At 35.6% G+C, this 21745-nt stretch overlaps 1 protein-coding gene across 1 annotated transcript; it reads right to left on the bottom strand.

Annotated features, from left to right (window-relative positions):
* Olfr424 (olfactory receptor 424) lies at window positions 4436-5383 on the bottom strand. The gene has a single exon (NM_146721.2). The coding sequence runs from the start codon at window positions 5381-5383 to the stop codon at window positions 4436-4438; it is 948 nt and encodes a 315-aa protein (NP_666932.2).
* Between the last annotated feature and the right edge of the window lie 16362 nt (window positions 5384-21745).

The raw sequence follows: 21745 nt of genomic DNA, 5'->3' as shown, positions 1-21745 counted from the left end.
TATCTGCTGGTATTCCCCATCTTGTTCTTTGAAGAAGTAGAACTTCAGGTTAAAAAATTTTTAAACACTTTAAGGGTACAATAACTATTGGAAGTTATCTCAGCATATCATCTATGCATCCCTATTGACTATACATGCTGTACTGTATGATATTATTGTATCATTTTTTACTATAATAACACACATATATCAATATTAATGATATGAAACATAAAGTAAAGGTAAAAAGATAAAGGTTCAGTTATGTGTTTTCCACATCAAACTGTATTTTATACATACTAATTTGATGTATTGATTTAAGCCAATTCAAGTGTAAACTTGGGGGCTAGTGAGACTGTTCATCAGGTAAGTATTTGCTATGCAAGCTGGGTTCAATTCCAGCAAGCAGTAAAAATTCAGGTGCAGTGGTACACATCTGTATTTCCAGCACTCCTTCGTTGATATGGGAGGTATAGAAATGAGAATGAGCAGGAAGTCAGCTTATATAACACGCCATCCTGAAAACAAGGGGATTTCTACTTCAACAAAAGGGGAAGTTGTCCTCTGACCTAGGTATGTGGGCTATGTCATGCCATCACAATTGGCAGTGGTTTGTTAGATAGGTAATGAAATCATAAAATCCAGATCACTTAATTTCTTCTGCACCTTAACTGTTTGCTACACATTTGTCCCTCAGCATCCTGCTGGTGCTATTCTGCCAGTCATTCATAGTTATTACCCAGTCCTGCCTGACATGTGCTACACTCCATTTCTCTTCCTCAGGTACCATTCCTTCTATTTCAATGCCTCCAGCTCCAAGTGTCTCTTAAGGGCAGGTCTGCCTTGTTACATTTATTTTTAGATGCAACTCCCATTCTCACTCTGCCGCTTCTATCTCATATCAATAAACATCATCTTATACTCTTCTTCAAGAACCCATTTCCTAAGTTCCCTCCCTAATTTCTTGTTTTATATACTGCTTGGCAATCTTACTAACTTAAAGGGATTTCAATTAGAAATGCCTATAAAATCTTCAATTTTTTCTACAATTTTTCTCATGAGCTCCAAGCCAACATATTCAAACCTTGACACACTGTTATTTCACCTACAAGCATCCACCTACTCTAGTCTTCCTTTTAATTCTATTTTTCATGTTGTTTTCTATAACTACAAAAACCCTCTGTGTGCTGGAGCCTTGCACTTACATATAACACTTCTCTATCTTCTGCTTTCTCGCAACATAAAATCAGTCCATAGTAGTGGTTACAATTGGACATTATAAATCAAATGCTAGCACTTAAATCCTTTCTATCATTTACATACTTGTGACACTTCAAATTATTCAGCGTCATTGAGTTTTAAGACTACCCCAATTTGTAAGAGGGGAGTGTTCATATATGCTCATAATGTTGTAACAATGAGAAGATATGGTATTAGCAATAGCACTAATTAATTAATGTATACTTTAGTATAATGAGTGGCTGCAGTGGCTGCTGCCCCAGCATGGTGTATACACTTGCATCCTGATTCTTTGAAAGTTCTACAGAGATAAGATCATCACTTTCATCACACAAGTGGTGAAACTGAGCCATGAAATTTTCGGTGGCACATAAGCCTATTCAATATTCCTCTGCAAGCATTGGTGACGCTACTTACCTCTGATCCAGAACAGAGGGACGCCTCAGTCTCTCTAGGTCTCTGCATTATTGACCTTTCTTCAGCACTCAAAAAGCAAGTTATAGTCACACCACACTCATCTCAGGAATTAGCAAGAAGAGGTATGAACTCTGTGGGGGATTTCTCCTATATACTACAACAAACATCATTTCTCATGAGATTAATTAGTTAACTCTTTCATTCAGATTTCTGGACCAAACTTGTCAATAAATATATTTTTTTCCAATTTGTTCTCACCTTAATAAGCACAGTAACCACTTTATTCAGTATTTCAATTATTGTTTCTTGTTCATGAGTCTACCAGAGTGTACCGAAAAGACAAAGAAGTGATCCTCCTGGATTTGCCCTTTTTGCATGTCTGCAGATAGAGACAGTGTGGTGTGTGGTAGGAAATCTGAACAGAAAATTACCCTGAAAACCTACACAGAAGAAAATAAGACTGTTTCATTCTAAATGTGTAATTTGATATTTTGTGAATAATTATAAATATTATATAATATTAAAATTTATATTAAATATACACTATATATATGTTATGCTGTAATAATTTTAATGAGTTCCTATGTGCAGTCTTCCCTGCTGTATACTTGAATGTAAGCTTGGTATGTATAGTTTTGGGTTTGTTACCAACTGGATTCTGTCATATGGATTAATGATAATTAGAAACTTTAGATGCAATATATAACATGAAGGATAAAGCAATCAGTAGCCTCTGGGTAGAGATAGTAACATGACCCTGGCAGGTATATTGCAGATAGCAGTATGAAGCATCTAGAGTGTCTTTGGATTTTAGTTATGAAATAATTTAATTGTTTGTAGAGCAGAAATAATCTATTTCCTGAGAAACCATTTAATTTCAGTCTCTAAACAACTTTCTTTTCAGTAGTTCAACTAATGATTGTACCCTCTGCTTGGATTGACAAAGCTAGTGACATTAAAACATGAAGTGTTATAGTGGGAGATTAAGGTCTCTGTGTGTATTCCCTGAGAAAGAAAGGGGAGGAAAAATAGAATGACAGACAGATGGAAGACAGAATATACATTTATGATTGCAAATATGAATGAATGTCAATGATCTAAATGCTCATAGGAGAATGAAAGTATGTCCCAAAGTCTAGCAAAGGAATGACTGTTGTGATGTTATACTTTCCAATGTCTTAGTATCCTAGGGACCACTTCTCTAAATTGTGTGTTTCAGTTTATCCTCAGACTTTTCTCTCAATAAATCCAAGCATACAGGTCCAGTGTGAGATGGGATATCACATATAAATGTTGACTTCATTTTCACCATCCATCGTTCTTCAATAGACATTATTTCTCCAAACTTTGGCTCCCTCTCATGATGCAAGTGTAGTTTCCCATATGGGAATCTCTTCTAATTTCTACTATAAAATCTAGCAGATTCCCCTTCCTTATTTACACCTCACTTGTATTGTACCTGAGGAAATGATGAAAACCACTTGAGGGAACTGGTTTCTTCCCCAGGGGTGATCATATTTTGTTTATGTTTTACTTTGGTGTTTTGTTGTAATGTGTGGATGTTTTTAAAGTGTATGCTTTTTGTTATTAGTGTATCATATAATTGACATAATCAAATAATAGTTTGGTTGTGTTGTCCACAAGAACTACTACTTTTGTTTTCTTTTCTTAAAGAAGTTTGATATTTGACATTTCAGACTGCTAAAAATCCACCACAAGCATCAAAATGCAGTTTCATACACATTTCACTTTTTGTTATTTTAAAAATATTTTTCAATGCTTGTCATAGTCTTAACTTTATGTCCAGTGGATTTGGGGAGAAATAAAATTGTAATATATGAGTTTGAATTGTTTTATTACTACAGACATCTATCCTTGAATTGCAGGTAGTTAGTTCTTGGTGACATTGCATGAAGCACATTTCAAAGCACACAAAAATATTGCAGTTCCTATTACCTATTTATAGTCTGTCTACCTGAATATTTATTATGTTATCTGTCTATCTATCATCTATAGATTATCTATTTACCTATTTTCTACCTATTTATCTATCATCTATTTCTATTTTTTGTAAATATGTGAAGATCATTTTCAATAAAAAATCCAATTAAATTAAGTTGGATCAATTCAACAAAATATTTAAAAGAAATGAAGGTGGAATATTTCCATACCTCAGATAAATAATAGAAACAAAAATGGTATAAATAATAACCACATGTAAGATTCCTAGATATATGTTTTAATATATTTTTATTATAACATTCCTTAAAGCATCCAAATGATTGTCAATGGCAAATAATAACAGCTGGTAACTGGGTTTTACTGGCCTTTTATAATATTTCAAAGGGCTTTGAATAGCTCACTTAATTTTAAATTAATATGTGAGGTCTTAATTTTAAAATATATTACTTTTAAACTTACAGATGTCAAAACTAAGAGGCAAAAAATTAATTAGTTTTTTCTCTGAAGTCACAAAATTAGTGTGCAGTATCATTTAAGAGTAAAGTTTAACATCTGGTAGATATTATTATACTAAGTACTATATTTCACAATCTGTGTTTGCTATTAGTGCTCATATACAGTAAAAATTTTATATAAAATTCAAGTTTACAAAGCATGAACTGCCTAGACATTCATATTTGCTTTGCATATTTCACCCCCTTATTGTAATCTAGATGAGTATTTTCTATCTGATTTAAAGACATGAAGAGTATCAGTCTTCTGATAAATGAGTTGTGTGCTAATTTTAGGGTTTGATATGTTGGGGTAAAATCTACAGAGACAGACATCTATGAACAGATTAGCTTGCAGATGTAGGCAGCATCTTCTGAGAGCAGAGTAGCTTCTTAATTGCTATCTTCATATCCTTATTTCTCAGACTATAGATGATAGGGTTGAAAAAGGGTGCAAGAACTGCAAACATTAGTGCAATAGCTGTGTCTAAAATTGGTGGGAAAGTAGCTGAGAAACGCAGATACATGAGGGAGACACTGCCATAGAACATCAAGAAGACACCAAGATGGGCAGCACAAGTAGAGAAAGCCTTCCGACGGCCTTCACCAGAGGGGATCCTCAGGATCACGGTGATGATTCTCATGTAAGAGATGGCAATAACCAACACAGAGAAGATGATGGCCACTGCATGAACCACATCTTCAACCAGAATCATGGAGGTGTCCGTACATGCCAAACGCAACACAGGTTCAAAGTCACAGAAGATCTGATGAATTTGGTTGGGGCCACAGAAGGGCAGTGTGGAAATCCAAGCAATCTCTGGAAGCAACACAAGAAAGCCAAAGATGCAGGAACCTGCAGAGAGGTGAGCACAGAGCCGGGGAGTCATGATAGTTGGGTACCGGAGAGGATTACAGATGGCAACATACCTGTCAATAGCCATTGTTGTCAGTAAAATACCCTCTGAATTTCCAAGTGAATGGAAGAAGTACATCTGTAGCAGGCATCCAATCAAAGAGATGGTCCTTTGCTTACTGATGAGATTGGAGAGCATTTTGGGAATAGTTGCAGTGGTATACCAAATCTCCAGAAATGAGAAAATGCTGATAAAATTGTACATGGGGTTGTGAAGACGGGTATCCATCCTGACTGCAAAAAACACAATGAGATTTCCAATAACAATGAATATGTAAATGAAGAACAAAGGAATGAAGAAGAGGAAACTTCCATCTTCAAACTGGGGAAATCCAGAGAAGAGGAATTCTGTCACTGAAGTGGTTCTGTTAATTCTCATTATAGTCTCAGCCAAGTTTATCCTCATGGGTGGAAACACACAGCTCAATTCCTAGATGAAATGTAAAAAGCCAGACATATTGTTCATACAAGAATCAAAAGGCAAATAAGTTTTAGGAAAATCTGTGTTATTCTTTGTCCTTGGATTAATAAACAGATATCCATTTGGGACCAATAATGTCTCTAGGATATTTTTGTATTTGATCTTCCCAGGAGTGAAGAAAAGAGACTATCTTCATAAACTTATCTCTAATGAAGAAGACAAATAGAAAATGGAGTATGGATGTAGCTCTTTGGTATAGCATTTTTCTATCATGTATACAACCCTTGATTCAATCCATAGCACCACAAAACAAATATAAATATGAAACTAACATGCCAAAAATGTCAATTTTGTTGTGCAAGGGTGGTGCATGTCTTAATTAATCCCAGCACTCAGAGGCAGAGCCAGGTGGATCTCTGAGTTCAAGGCCAGCCTGGTGTACAAGTGAGTTCCAGAACAGCCTGGGCTACACCGAAAAACCTTGTCTCAAACAACAACAAAAAACAGCAATAAAGAACCCCACCCCCAAAACAAAAGCAAAAAGTGAAGTTTATAAACTACATCAAGTACATTAAAGTAGGATAATATGAGTGTGATAAAATTGCCTTTCATATTAATTTTAAAGTTGTTTTGAGCCACATATCCAAGAACATTTTCTTGAAGGCTCTTCAAAGATTAGATAAAATACATGATTCTCTTATTGTCCATATAACCTAAGAGAAGATACATTCAGTTTATTCTGAATATTTCAAGTCCCAGAGTTTTGCTTGCATCATGCCATAAAAGCTGCTTTGTGTGTTACTAGGGATATCAGTTGAGTTCTGAGGTAAAATATGAGGATGAAGTGTAGGGAAGAAACTCTAGAGACAGAAAAATCAAGCCAGCAGAAACCAGAAACCAATGAGCCCACAGAGAAGTGTTAGGTGCAAAATGAAGCAGATTTCAATCTGGATCCTAAAGTATCCATCTATGAGAGATTACCGAAGTCTCCCTATGGAGACCCCATATCTTGAAAAAGGCATGCATGGGTAAGATTATCAAAGCCAAATGTGGGGTTCTAGAGCAGTTTTTACTGCCAGGTGTCTTGAAAGTGTCATATAGCATTGAGCTGTGCTTTCAGGAAGCAGTGCCAGAAATTCATAAGCTGCATCAAGAGTACCATCTAAATAGTTCACCTGCTGCCCTGGCAATGTCAAAGAGATATATTGATAACTCAGAGGAAATCTTGAAATAAACTATGGCCTCTTATACATTTGCCTTGTAAGTATCCTGACCAACAGACCAGTCCTTCCATAGCTCAGAAATCCACTCTACTCCACCCCATATGCTTAAAGCAATCCATGTTCTCTGTTAACTTTGGGAAGTTCTCTGGGATCTATACAGTGACTATTAATTTTTATTGTTAATTTGATTGGATTTAGAAATATCATGAAACACACCACTGGTTGTGTCTATGAGGGCATTTCCAGAAAGTTTTAACTGGACTTGAATGTGGATGAAACCATCTCACGGGTTTGGGGTACATGAACTGTAAAAAAGGAGATGAGTATTCATCTTTCTGTACTTTCTTATTGTGGATACGATATAGCTGGTCACCCCACAGGAGCATTTCTTTATGCTGTATGCATATTTTCTTCCACTAAGAAAGCAAGTAAGTTTTACTTAATCACCAGTTTTAAAAATTATTCCATTTCTTGAAACTTCATAGAGTATTGGAAAACAAACTTTGAACATCCAAACAAGAGAAGAATAGGTGAAGCCTAGGAAGCCAATGAAATACATTTGGCTTGATTAGATATTTTCTGGGAATCTCACTACTGAGAAAGACTTTATGTGAACAATATTAATAAGAACTGGTTTCTACTAACTATGGCTGACGAGTATCTCTTTAACAGCTTTTTAAAATGAAGCACACACATACACACATATGTGTATATAATTATACTTACATACACACACACACACACACAAACACACACACACACACACACACACACATATATATAATTAGGACATTTTGATTAGTCTTATAGACACTAATCCTTCAGGACTTAAGTAATAGAATTATTGAAAACTGATAATCTAGCAACTCTGAATATTTCAATTTTCATAGACGTAGCTCATGGAGATGAATATTCAAATATAGTTACAGTACCTCTACATTATATAATGTATTAATTATCTCATCCTTATTAGCTTAAACTACTTTAATAAACAATCCCTTCAGTGTGGGCTTCAATTCTTCCTTTCCACTACCAGACTCAAAAACCTTTGTATGTTCAGTCTGAGACTATGTAGCTTACAAAACACATTACTTAAGGGTTTTAAAGAAAGTTTATCAACATCACATTCAATGAACCAGTTTTTAACATCATTGCTTTAAATATACATTTTGAGATGAAATTTGATACTATAAATTTGATTAGTGAACTTAGCCCAAGCTTACTACCATGAATGAAAAGATAACACAAGTGAATCTGAGGACTCAGTTAAGAGATTTTACTGTATTACATAAGGTGATTCTGCAAGAATTAACAGTTTACCGATATCCACAGAGGAAGAACATTAATAATTCCAAATGGATTAGTTAAAAACTTTATTTTAATTATTTTTTGTTCTGTTCTTTTTTTTGTCTTTTTTTTTGTAGAAACTGATAGTTAGAGATTGGGCAAAAACATATCAACAATTGCATCCTTAATCATTAATTAAAATGTCAATATTGTATAATTAAAAAATGACTGTTGTATAAATTTTATCAAAATGCCTGATAATACTGAGAGGAGTATGGAATAACAAAATCTCATGCACTGTTTGTGGAACTGTAAAACACTTCAGTCACTATAGAAGCAGCTTCTTATAACATTGCATACATATTGATTATTGATCCAGAAACCTGTTTGAAGGTATTTACCCATGAGAAATGAAATTTTATGTTAACCTCCAAGCTTGCCATAAAATAGTTAAAATAATCTTGCTTATAAAACTCAAAATAATCATCTAAATAGTAGGTGAGTGGCAACTATAAACTGATACATACATGTAATGAGTTATCATTCAACAATGAAAATGAATGGATTGTTGGTACTTATACCAGAATGAAGCTTTCTGTTTATTTGACATTTTGGAGGAGACATTTGGACATATTAGAGAAACATAAGCTTGTAAGGTACAATAAGATAGGGTTTCAGCTTTAAAGGACACTCAGGAAATTAGAAGAAATGTTGCCAACATGAACTTGTTCTCTACTTCGATTTTCCATGTTGCACTTACCTTACCTGACCACTGGATAAACTCTACATCTGCATTAATCCCTCTGACCCTCAACTTCCATTAAATACAAATGAAGGGGGTGGTTGGCTTTCTCCATTTCTCCCTCTGTTTGTATGATTTCATTGAAGGACTTTGTTGTTAATATTGTCAGTTACAGTTGGCATCTTCCCAGCTGAAGTCCTGGCAATTTGGGGCAGCCAGCATGGTAATAATGAGATATAATGCCAATAACAATGTTGGGAAGCACACAACTCTCTTAGTATACCAGCAGGAGGTACAAGACTGTGTACAGAAAATTGTAACAACCTTATTGTTTTCCAGAGTCTTAGAGTCACTCTGGAACTTCCTAGTAGGTCTTGGTATAAGCATATTCTGCAAAAACACTTCTATAACTATGCTAGTTTATCTGTGAAACTTGTAGCAGAAGCAACGTTCTTGAAGTATGAAAGTATATTGTTCATATTAATACTTTTTTCTAAGTGAAATCTCTGATGAGTTCACCTGATAGATTAAAGAATAAAAGCAATGATGCTAAAAAACAGGACATTTTTGTCAGGAAGATGACAGATTCCAGATGTCCTGGATGAAATAGTCCAGCCACATGCTTTGCCTTGTTCATGAGTCCCTGTATTTACCCAAGAAAAAATATGCTAACCTCTTTTCTCTTAAAACCCACAAGTGTTTCTCTTCCTTCTGCCATTACATGTTTGAATATGTTTAGAGGATCCCCCCAGTATCCATCCAGATATCTCAGTGTTCAAAAACAAATAACATTGGATGTTAAATCAACATTCTTCTGTCCCTAAGGTCGCCTGGAGATCCTAAGTCAAAGTGAAATATCAAACAGAGAAAGTACAGTCCAGGATGATATGGAAATCATTATGTAGCTTAGGCTGGCCTACAACTCATGGTAATTCTACTGTTTCACCCTTCTGAGGCCTGTCTCAAATGGACTTCCTGAAATTGGACTTCCTAAGGTGTTTTTTTTTTTTTAATAAATGAGCCTTATGGTCACTTACATCAAAAGAAAAGAAAACACACAATGCTCTTAGTTCCCTAGTTTACCCCCCCCCCCCCCACCGAGGCATTTGCACTTGCCTGACCACAGTGATTTTCACTGGGCTCTATAATCCTCCACTGTGATAATTCCTGTTATTAAGCTCATTACTGGTATCAGTGCACTGTCCGCAAGTACCTCTTAGACCCAGACTCTGGTAATTGCTGCAGTTTCTACCATCTTAGGGAAGCACATGAAACAGCTGTAAGCCCATTTAGTTGCTGGTCTTAGCCCTCACCATGACTATTCATGAGACTGTTAACAAGTCCAGGACTGACGTCTTTAAATTCTCTTATAGGATAAGACAATTAGGTAGAAATTAGCTCTGATCCTACTAAGCTTCTTACTCATACAGTTACTCAAAAGAGAGTGAGACCTCAATGCTGACAAAGGAAACACAAGCAAATGGAAGGATGCATGTGACATCTAAACACAGAGACAAGATTAGCCTGAGCTGCAGATCAAGTTGTCTGGTGACTGACCACTGCTGTAGCTTGTCCTTGGATTCTAATTTTATTTAGAAAACTCTGAGGATGTCGTAACAGTGGGAAATAACATAGCAGTAAAAATGTTAATTATTTTTATATGTCACATGAGCAATGTGATATTACCACTGACTTCTGTATGTATGTTTTTCTTTCCCAAGATAATTGCTGTCTCTCAATATTCAGTAAATGGAAGGAAGGCTTCCTAAGTGACTCTCCCCCTCTACCAGCTTGGAGGTTTATCTTCATGAAAATGTTCCACCTTCATCTCAGACAGATGTGAATTCTTCTCTTACCTCCACACGGAACAATGTGTTCCCTTCTTTTCCCTGGACTTATTCAGTTTAAATCTCCCTAGTTCATGAAGAAAGACGGTTATCCCTATTTCTAAAGCCTTCTCAGCAAGCTTTATCGACTGCAGTATTTCCCCTAGTAATCAGGGAAATGATCTTCATCTCCCTATGGCTTTAATTAATGGGAAAGATCCTTTGATATTTTCTCAAGAGTTTCCCTTAATGTAAGGTGTTCCAAAGAATGGCTATCAGTAGAATTGGAGAGTAAAATTTTTAGCAGTTATGTAAGTTTCCCTAAATATGTCATTTTTAATGGAATAAAATTGCTGACTCTAAACAACAATACTTTGAAAATGTTTACTTGGTTCCAAATTTTCTTTAATCACCTATTCTGAATCAAGATTACTGCCTTGCATTTCAGCCCACATCTAGATAAGTACTTTGGAGGTTCTGATGTAGATTTCAGCATAGTTTGAGAATATTAAAAATTTATATATATATCAAAACCAGCAAGCTATAATCTCTCCCTATATCTGATATCCTTTCAAGGTGAATTGCATCTCTCCCTATCAAAGGATGAAATCTCCACCCTCGCCTAAGTCCCCTTTACTTAATCTGGCCTGTGCGGTGTGATGTAACAGGGAGTCTCTGTGCCACTTCTTAGACAAGCCCTCCAGAAACCTTGCATACGTATACACTGCTACCCTACATAGTAACTGGGTGAACAAGCTCAATTACCCCATTATAAGTGAAAGACCATAGGTAGAAGACTACTTCTGCAATCTGGAAGCAAAAAATTGATACAGAAATAATTATGAACTGGAAAATAACCTATTCGCTTTTGGCCCAAGTTGTCAGTATATGAAATTATGAGATTTTTTTTAAAATCACTAATTTTGAAAGAGGATTTGCGATGTAGTAAAAGATATCTGATTAGGTCTCTTAAATCATTCTTTCTACTTATGCTTTTAAAATAAGATCTTTATGTGTTATTTAAAAATCATATCTATGTGTTAAACATAACTATAACATCTATCTATATGTTGAAATACCCATTATGGATATTATTTTTTACTTTTATTTACTATTTACTTATTATTTTCAAAATTACCTACATGTATAATATGACAATATCCACCTGATATCCTTAGGCCCATCCAGATCCTCCCTGCCTTCATGCAGCTGTTGTCTTCCTCCTCCTCTTGTTTTTTCTTCTTCCCATCATGCTTCTCCTCCTCATAATTATTCTGCTTTTCCCCCTCTTCTTGTTTTTCTCTGATGATTCCGTAGACCAAATTGCGGCTGACCACAGGACGTAAGTGTGTGGTTATCCATTAGAGTCCACCAGCAGCATACCATTAAAGGATGATTCTTTCTCCAGAAGCAAACAACGTTCAGTAGTTCCTCAGAAAGGCATAGACTATTAATACCTTCCTTATCTATGCAGGAATTTGGGTTAGTGTGTTCTTGTGTGGGTCTCATGCAGACAAGCATAGCTTCTGTGAGTTCATGAGTGGTGTAGTCGGAAGAGAACATGTCACAGCACTCTTTCTTGTTCTCTGACCTTTTTACTCCCAATTTACAGAAAGTCAGGGATGCTAGCCTGTGAATACAATTTATGGCTTAAATACATTCATTGTTGTCACAGTGTCACAGGTATATCAGAGTAAATGCAATATCTGACAATCGATGCTTATTCTATTGACCCACTTTCATTTCATGGCTCTTCCTGTACCTCATTTTCAAACATTGGCCATTGGTTCATATGGTTCAAACTAAGAGCATTGTCAAAATGATTCAGTGTATCACATTTTCATGGTTCATTCCTCATCAGGTCTTTAATTACATCAAAGAATACGTCTTTGTTGACTACTTTTATTAATTCTTTTTAAATAATTAGTAATTTTTGCAGAAAGAATTATACCATTTGAATATAATATTTATATGGCCATTTACATTTATCACATTTAAGTTATTATATTAAGTAAAAGGGATATACTTTATGTTCAATAAGTTTATATTTTTCAAAAGTTTAAAATGGAAACTTATATTTCAGGCCTTAAATCATGACTAGAGAACTAATTTAATATTGTTTACAAATTTAGATTAACTATCCATTACTTTACAGTCACATACATTTAAAAAAGATTTTAGGAGTTAGGGATACTGCAATGACAGAGCACTTGTCTTGTGTGTATAATGCCCAGGGTTGAATCCCAGGTTTACAAACCTCTATTATTCCTAATGAAATTGAATGGAACACAGGATTAAAGATGATATTTATCATAGGAAAAATGAACATATTTTACATTTTTTCATTTAATAGAAATTGAATATGTAAGCATATGAACTTCTATCTAAATTATTACTTGTCTCTTTATCAAAAGCATTAATTAATAAAAATCACATTTTTCCTCTTATTGATAATACATTTTCCCCTCACACTGTTAATTGGCCTTTATTCTTGAGAATTAATACAACGAAGTATGACCATATCCCTCTCTTCCTTCTCCCATCTAACTCACTGGATTCCCACTTGTTTGCTGCTATTCCAGTAGCACCAACTGGTAAGCTGCACATCAGCCAGTAGTGTCTCTCCTTCACTTCAAATGCTGCAATGCTCCCTAATTTTCAGAATAAATTAGGGAAATCTAAATTTTACAAAGGCTCTCCAAGCTCAGTCATCGATCTCTCTTTCATTTCCTCTAGTGTTCCCTAACCCAGAGCTAGCACATTCCTTCAGAGGTGATAGACTCTGATTTCTTAAGCAGCCCCTTCTATGGCTTTCTACTGGCTGTTACAGTGGGCCAAGATATTCTCTCCATGTAGGTTCACCATTTTCTTCAGAGTTTTGTTGCATTCCAAATGAGTTTAAGTTTGATTCATCTACTGAAAGTTACAGCTCTCCAACCAACTCTTGGGAAACTTATGCTTATAGATTTCATTTCCTATTTTCCATAGAGCATATAACTGCATGAAACTGCACGTAATTGATAATTTTCTAAAATTATGCTTGTTTTTGTAGATGCATTAAAATTTTTTCTTCTTTGTCAAGTGGCAGTTTTACAGGGCAAGAGTATATATATATATATATATATATATATGTATGTATATATATATATATATATATATCATGTATCATGTATCATGTATTATTATACTGTTATTTATTCTTGAGAATTAATACATGTAAATAATGAAATTTTCCATCTCTTTCTTTTCCCATCCAACTCACTGTACTCTCACTTGTTTTCAGTTTTCTGGAATATGTATGTGTGTGTGTGTGTGTGTGTGTGTGTGTGTGTGTGTGTGTGTGTGTGTGTGTGTTGTATTACCTGCGTCTAATTTATTACCTGGTATAGCAGTCTCAGTAACTATTCTCTGGATGAATAAAGAGATGACTCAGATTATAACTACATAGAGTGTTAGCATCATTCTAATTCTTTGTAGCTTTACATCTATGTACAGAATAGTTTCAGAAGATCAGAACCTATAGTTGATGTTATATGGGCTATTTCATGGCCCCTGGCACATGCATAGCAGAGGACTGCCTTGTCTGTTCAAAATGGGAGAGGATGCCTCTAATCTTGTAGAGACTTGATGCCCCAGGGACCCAGGGACAGGAGATGGAGGGGTGTGGGGGTGGGGGAAGCATCCTCTCAGAGGCAAAGGGAGGGGGAAGGGGTGAAGAACTCTTGGAGGGAGGACTGGGAAGGCAACATTTGAAATGCAAATAAACAAAACAATTTTCAAAAAATAATAAAAATCATTTTCATGTGACAAAATAATTAAGTACTCTTAGTGTTTTAATTATATTAAGAGACCTTGACTTGCATTCTTTTAGGTGATTTCCACGATACTATGTTAGAACAACAATATTCATTAAGTTAGAAAATTGCAAAGAAGACAGGCAGTGATAACACATACCCTTGGGAGGCAGAGTTCAGGAGAATCCTTAGTTTGAGGCCATCCTGATCTACAAAATGAGTTCCAAAACAGTCAGGACTGCACAGAAAAACTCTGTCTTGAAAGACAAAAGTAAACAAACCAAAAGCCTGGAAAGAATTCTAACTAACAATATGAATAAAAGCATACATAGTAATTGCACAAGTGAATTGCTAGCTTTAAAGAATGCACAGAATGAGATGTCCTTGACTAGCTATGGATCAGCCATCTCATCCTCCAGAAACACTGAACATCTTTTTGAGAACACGTTTTTTAATGACATTTTTTCATATCTTTATCCCTCAAAAAAAAAGAAAAGAAAAGAAAAAGTCAATGCAATATCCCTCACCATTAGTAGTTGGAAGGTGATAGAAAAGTGCAGACACATAAGAGCCATACTGCCAAAATGAATGAATGAATGAATAAATAAATAAATAAATAAATAAATAAATAAATAAATAAATAAATAAATAAAAAGCAAGAAAATTGGGATGTGGGCTGCACAACTCCAACACCTCCAACAACTTCTCTATCATGAAGATTACATACATATAGAAAGTTAGAATTTTTTATAAGAATGTGTCTATTTTACTGTATTTTCTTATTTATTTATTTATTCACTTTACTTCCTAATATTAGCCCTCATCCTCTCCCAGTAGCCCCACAAAAATCCTCCTGCCATTGTGCTTCCCCTTTTGAGAGAGCCCCCCCCCACTGCAGTATCATATACACCCCCAACACATACATCAAGTCACTGCAGCACTAGGTGCATCCCCTCCCACTGAGGTAAGACAAGGAGGCCCAGGTAGGGGAATGGGATCCACAAGCAGGGAACAAATTCAGTTACCGGCCCCGATCTGTTGTTGGGGGAACCTGCATGAAGCCCAAAATGCACATCTGCCATATAGGTGTGTGTGTGTGGTGGGAGAGCTAGGTCCAGCCCATGCTCACTCTTTGTTTGGTGGGCCAGTCTTTGGGACTGCCCAAGATTCTAGGTTAGGTGACTCTGTTGTGCTTCTTGTGGAGCACCTGTCCTCTTTGGGTTCCTTAATCCTTCTCCCAACTTTCTCACAAGACTCCCCAAGCTCCATCTAATATTTGGTTTTGGTTCTCTGCATCTGTTGGCTGCACAGTGGAGCCTTTCTGAGGACAGTTATGCTAGGCTCCTGTCTGCAAGCTTAAGAAATTATCATTAATAGTGTTAAGGATTAGTTCTTGCACAGGAGATTCGTCTGAATTTGGGCCAGTCATTGGGCCATTCTCTCCATCTATGTTCAGTCTTTGTGGCTGCACATCAGGTAGGCAGAACTCATTTTGGGTCATCCATATCCCCCACTGATAGGAGTCTCAGAGTCACCCCCATAGACACCCTAGGAGCTCCCTCTTGATCTAGATCTCTGGCATGTCCTAGAGATGCCCTTCCCATCCCCCAGCCCAAAACCAATTTCCATTCTATCTCCTCTGGTCTTTCTATACCTGATTTCCCTGTTCTACTACCTTGCCCATTCCCCCTCCCACCAAGTTCCCTCCATCCACACATCTCTGATATCTATTTTGTTTCCCCTTCTGAGAAAGATTCAACCATCCTCCCTGGGGACCTCCTTGTTATTTGGCTTCCTTGGGTCTGTGGATTGTAGCTTGGTTATCCTGTACTTTATGGCTAATATCCACTTTTAAGTTTGTATATATGTGTTTTTGGGGATCTGGGTTACCTCACCCAGGATGATAGTTTCTTTCATTTGTCTGCAAAATTCATGATATTCTTGTTTTTAATAGCTGAGTAGTATCCCATTGTATAAATAAACCACATTTTCTTTATCCACTCTTTAGTTGAGGAACATCTAGGCTGTTTTCATTCTCTGGATGTCTGCATGTAGAAGAATATAAATAGATCCATAACATCCTGCACAAAATTCACATGAATGCAAGTGGATCAAAGACCTCAACATAAAACCAGATACAAAAAATCTAATAGATCAGAAAGTGGGGAATAGCCTTGAACTCATTGGTACAGGAGACAACTTCCTGAACAGACCATCAATGGCTCAGACACTAAGATCAACAATTAATAAATAGAACCTCATGAAACTGAAAAGCTTCTATATGTGAAAGGATACTGTCAATAGGACACAATGGAAGCTTATAGATTAGGAAAAGATCTTCACCAACCCTACATCTGACAGAAGGCTAATATCAAAAATATATGAAGAACTCAAGAAGTTAGACATCAACAACCCAAATAATGTAACTCCAAAATGGAGTACAGAATTAATCGGAGAATTCTTAGCAGAGGTATCTCTAATGGCAGAGAAACACTTAAAGAAATGTCCAATGTCCTTAGTTACATTAGGGAAATGCAAATTGAAACAATTCCAAGATCCCACCTTAAACCCATCAGAATAGCTAAGATAAAATCTCAAGGAACAGCACATGCTGTTGAGGATGTGGAGCAAGGAGAACACTCCTACTAGTTGGTGGGAGTGCAAACTTGTACAACCATTCTGGAAAACAATTTGGTGTTTTTTTCAGAAATTTGGGAATAGTTCTTCCTCAAGACCTAGCTATACAACTACTATATATATATATATATATATATATATATATATATATATATATATATATATATATCCAAAACATGCTCCACCACCCCACAAGGACATTTGCTTAACTATGCTCTAGGAGCTTTATTTATAATAGAAACTGGGAAGCTAGAATATTTAAATCAGGCTAAATGGCAGATGAGAGTGGATACTTGGTTTTCTTTTCTGTATAATGTATGAAAGAATTGTTTCTGCTATACAATGTCAGATATACTGAGTCAGGGGATGAACTAGGAGTAAAAGATTGAGGCTCACAAGCTGTGGTTCAAAGTGCAAGTTATCTCCTTCAGTAATCATTGTTGTTACTGTGAGTACAACATGATTTGACAGGACTTGAAATAAGTTCACCTTCAGTAGGCCTTTGTCAGAATGGTCCACAATACCACTGAGCTGTTAGCAGTCATGGAAGATGGGGGTCTCCTCTGAAACTTTTCACTTTTTAGTCACCCCAGTGATCTCTCCATAAGGCTCATGAAAGAAACACTTCCAAGGATAACAATTCTTTCTACATAAAATCTGTGTTATTAAGCACATATGTGTGAAAGCCCATGGGGAGTTTGGTAAAGTCCCTCATAGGATGTGCAGAGAATACACATAGAGAAATATGTTTTCCTTCTTTTGTTCCTTTCTTTTTTAAAAATATTGAACCTAATATGTACTTCCAAGAATGCAATGCAAGAGGAAAAGCAAATGAACACCACATTATGTTTTCTCTTCTCTGGGGAAGAAAAGTATACTCAACAAGAATGAAATGTTAAATCTTAGAAAAGCTATCACGGACATTGACAAGGAATAAAGTTTGAAAGCATATTTAAAATTTAGAGAAATTGGAACCCCCCTCTTCTGTAATCCCAGTACAGATAACTACAGTTCTTACATCATTAGTTACATCAAATGTATATAATGAGCTCACTGCACTCCAGTGGATAGCTCCAAACCCATGTCACACAGACAACCCTGGTTAATTTCAGTAGATCACAAAACAAAATCAACAACTGTAACATAAGAGAGAGATTTGTGCAGAGGAAGGGGGAATAGAGAGATAGTAGGAAAGTAGAGACTGTGGGTGGTTGGTATGCATTTTGTATATGTGCAAAATTGTCTAAAACCAAATTTAATTAAATTATTAAGTCATGAATTCATGTATATTTACATATTTTATATATTCATAATATAAATAATATATGAAGCATTCAGATAGACATATGAATATATATGATATACATATGGCTATATGTATATGTTCTGAGGCTTGTCTCCTCCCATGCAGAGACAGTCCTTCTGCAGGTATCCTATGTATTTTTGTATCCATAAGCTTCTCTTCTAACCTAGGCAGGCTTCAGAACTATACGCATACTCAGATATGCTCCTCTTGATTTTTGGACACTCCTTTCTTCATGGTTGCTTTTGGGTGCTTAAATCTAATCCCTTTCCTTATTTTCTTAGCCAAGTAGTTTGCTTCAACTCTGTGACACATGGAATTCTGTTTCTCCTTTTTGCCTCTTGCTCACATGGACCTACACCTCACTTAAGAGATAGAATATTACAATTAACTTTCAATCCCACTCTTGAAACCTCTTCATTTCTTTTCTCTCATTTTGTATTTTTTCACTACCCTGAGTTTGTGTTTATTATTCCATTAAACATGTGTATGCACAATTAAAAATAATGGATTGTTTTGTTTTGCCTGTTTAGCTTTATATGGGATCATAATTTAGGCATTAATTTAGAATTTGCTTATTTACTCAATGTGATTGTTATGATTGATTTATGTCAACTTATTCAGCTGCAGCTTTGAAAGAAAAATACCATTGTTTTGCATATGTGACCATTAATCACTTATAAATTTTTGTTGTAGAATATTTGCATTTTAAAGTTTATAAGATATTGTCAAATTGTGTTTTAGGGCCTACATACTGAAAACACTATGGGTATCATACTTTTCTATTTTTCTTTCTCTCTCATGTATTACATCCGCACCACGGTTTCTCCTCCCTCCTCTCTGCTCAGTCCTTTTCCCCCTCCTCCCCTTTCTCTGAAATCCACCCCTTCTCTTTTTTACCCTTTAGAAAAGAGCAAGCCACCAAAGGATATCAACAGATCCAGCACTACAAAGTGCAATAAGATCAGGCACAAACTCTCATTTCAAGGCTGTGCCAGGTAACCCAGGAGGCAGAAAAGGGTCCCAAAATAGGCAAACAAGTCAGAAGCCACCTGCTCCCACTGTTCTAAGTCCCCCAAGAAGACCAAGCTACACAACAGTTACATATATACAGAAGACCTAGGCTACCCTTACAGGATTCCTGATTGTTGCTTCTATCATTCTAAGGAGTCATATTTGTGTTTTAAAATAATATTCATTATACATGTTTGTGTGTCTTATATATTTGTATTTATCTCTTAATTTCTTCAACTGGGATGATTATCATTTCCTTATTAGTTTGAATTTACTCTTTATATTATGAATAAAAGTAATTTTAAGCTATGAATGATGTGAATTGATTCATGTTGCTTTATAGTATTTACTAATTGGTAAATTAATCTATTAAAATTCAATTGTACCTTAACTTATCAACCTATATATAGCAAATCTATTGCCATATCTTTAGTAAAATCAGTAAGTAATTTAGTTTTACTTTATTTTTCTCTTATACTGAACACAAATTTGACTGGCATAAATTAGACACATGTCATCTTTGTTCACCATCTGCCTGTGATGTATTACTTGTGTCTACTCTGTGATATGTCATATTTCATTAGTCTTTTTTCAACTGGTTTATTGTTGTTATTGACATATCATTTTATAACTTTCTAATGATATTTGAAAAGGTAAAATAAACCCCACCATTGTAGTCTCCCTTAGTATGTCCAGTTCTTAAGTTTTCATCTTGTCCTGTGTCACTTTTAATATCCTAAGTGGATTTCAATTAAAACTGCATTGAAATAATAGATTGAACCGGGGAAGATTGACATATTTATTTCTCTGAGACACTCTACTCTTGAAAATACTTATCTATAGATTTATGTACAGATTTGTTGTCTTCCAACACAGCATAATGAGATTATACATGTATATGTGACACATATTTTAATACTCTTGACTTTTGTTAATTTTTAAAATTAACTAGACTTAATTGTCATTTACACCTTCAGTGAGAAGAACAATCAGTTTTCTTCAGTTGAATGACACTGGGTATATCTACCACTATAGGAGGATTTCATTTTCAGGAGCAGTTGGCCCCTAAATAACACACTCCACAGTTGTTTGTGTGTGTTTTTATTTGGTAATGGTTTGATGTTTTTGGTTAATGTCATACTTTGTTTACTAGATTTTGGGCATTTTGTTGTATTGGATTTCTGACTTCATTTTTGGGAAAGAACTTAAAGTTGGGTGAGTGAAGAGGAGAGAATTCAGAAAAACTTGAATAGGAAAATCCTTATCAAGATATTTTTAAGTCACGAAATTTTGTTTAAAAAATAAAAATAAAAACCTAACCAACCAAACAAAAATAACCAAACTTATAACTTTGTATCAATTCATCTCACATATATGGTTTGAAATTTTTAATACATGTATGTGTATAGGTAGTGAAGGAAATAGAAATGAACGTGGAACTGAGGGGAAAGCCAGGTTTTCTGAATGGATCTTCCTTAAAGTCTACTGTGAGTTTTTGTCTTCTTTGTTTACTGGTACTTCTGCATGATAGACAGGCTTTGTAGTCACGGGAGAATCCATGGGAATGACCCTGGGGGAAGACTCATTTCTCTGTTTCACTTTCCTCTTAATTTGTCCCTGAGAGAAGCATAGGCTCCTCCCTTTAGAAATTATATCATCTAAAGAAAAACACCCAAAAAGGGTATCTCTCCATTCTATATATCCCACAAAGGAGTCTTCAGAGACATCTCTATACTCACCAGTGTGTATAGAAGTCACCCTGGCTGCAGACACTGAGGAGTGCTTGGTGGTCTCTGGCAGGGTGAGTTGGGCAGACAGCTACTGAAATCCAACCTTCAGTGAGACTTCTGCTCTCTCCCTGCTCCTTCCTGTAGGCTCTCTACACTTTCGAATCTAGCTCTTGACTTTTGGAATTTCAGTACGTTAGTAAAGAATTTCAGTTATGAGACATGAAATGGAAAGAGGACACTAGAAGGAAGAGAGGCCACTTAACTGATGAAGGTATTAGTATCTAAAGTCTTCTGAGCCCTACAATTCAATTGGTTCAAACAATTCCAGCCTTCAAGGGAGTCATCAGTCAAGGTAACATTTTTGTTTAATCATTAAATACTAAATCAGATCTCTTTACTGTACAAGTCATATTTGTAGGGTGGCTTTTTTATATTCTGCTAGTTTTCTGTCATTCCATGAGTTATTTTTACATCATTACATTATTATTACATTGTTTTTACATTCTTCATCGTTTTAAGGGCAATCATGATTTTTGTTTCATATAGTTCTGAAACATTTGGGAGTTATCAGACAATCTTGTATGTCAGTTGAACAATGGATGAATGGTGAATAATAGGACAGCTTACTGGTGAGAGAAAGTCCCGACTTAGGGCAACAAAGGAGTCATATTGTTGGGCTTCTCTGAGACAACACTTATCACTGAACTTACTTACCCACTCTCGTAGCTCTGTGCTGTCCTTCTTTGCATAGTCAGTGCACCATG

Source organism: Mus musculus, chromosome 1, assembly GCF_000001635.26.
Source record: "Mus musculus strain C57BL/6J chromosome 1, GRCm38.p6 C57BL/6J".
Taxonomy (NCBI): domain Eukaryota; kingdom Metazoa; phylum Chordata; class Mammalia; order Rodentia; family Muridae; genus Mus; species Mus musculus.
This window is presented reverse-complemented; position numbering and strand designations above follow the sequence as displayed.

Coding starts and splice junctions, on each gene's coding strand:
- Olfr424 (NM_146721.2), bottom strand. CDS start 5,383: ATGAGAATTAACAGAACCACTTCAGTGACAGAATTCCTCTTCTCTGGA.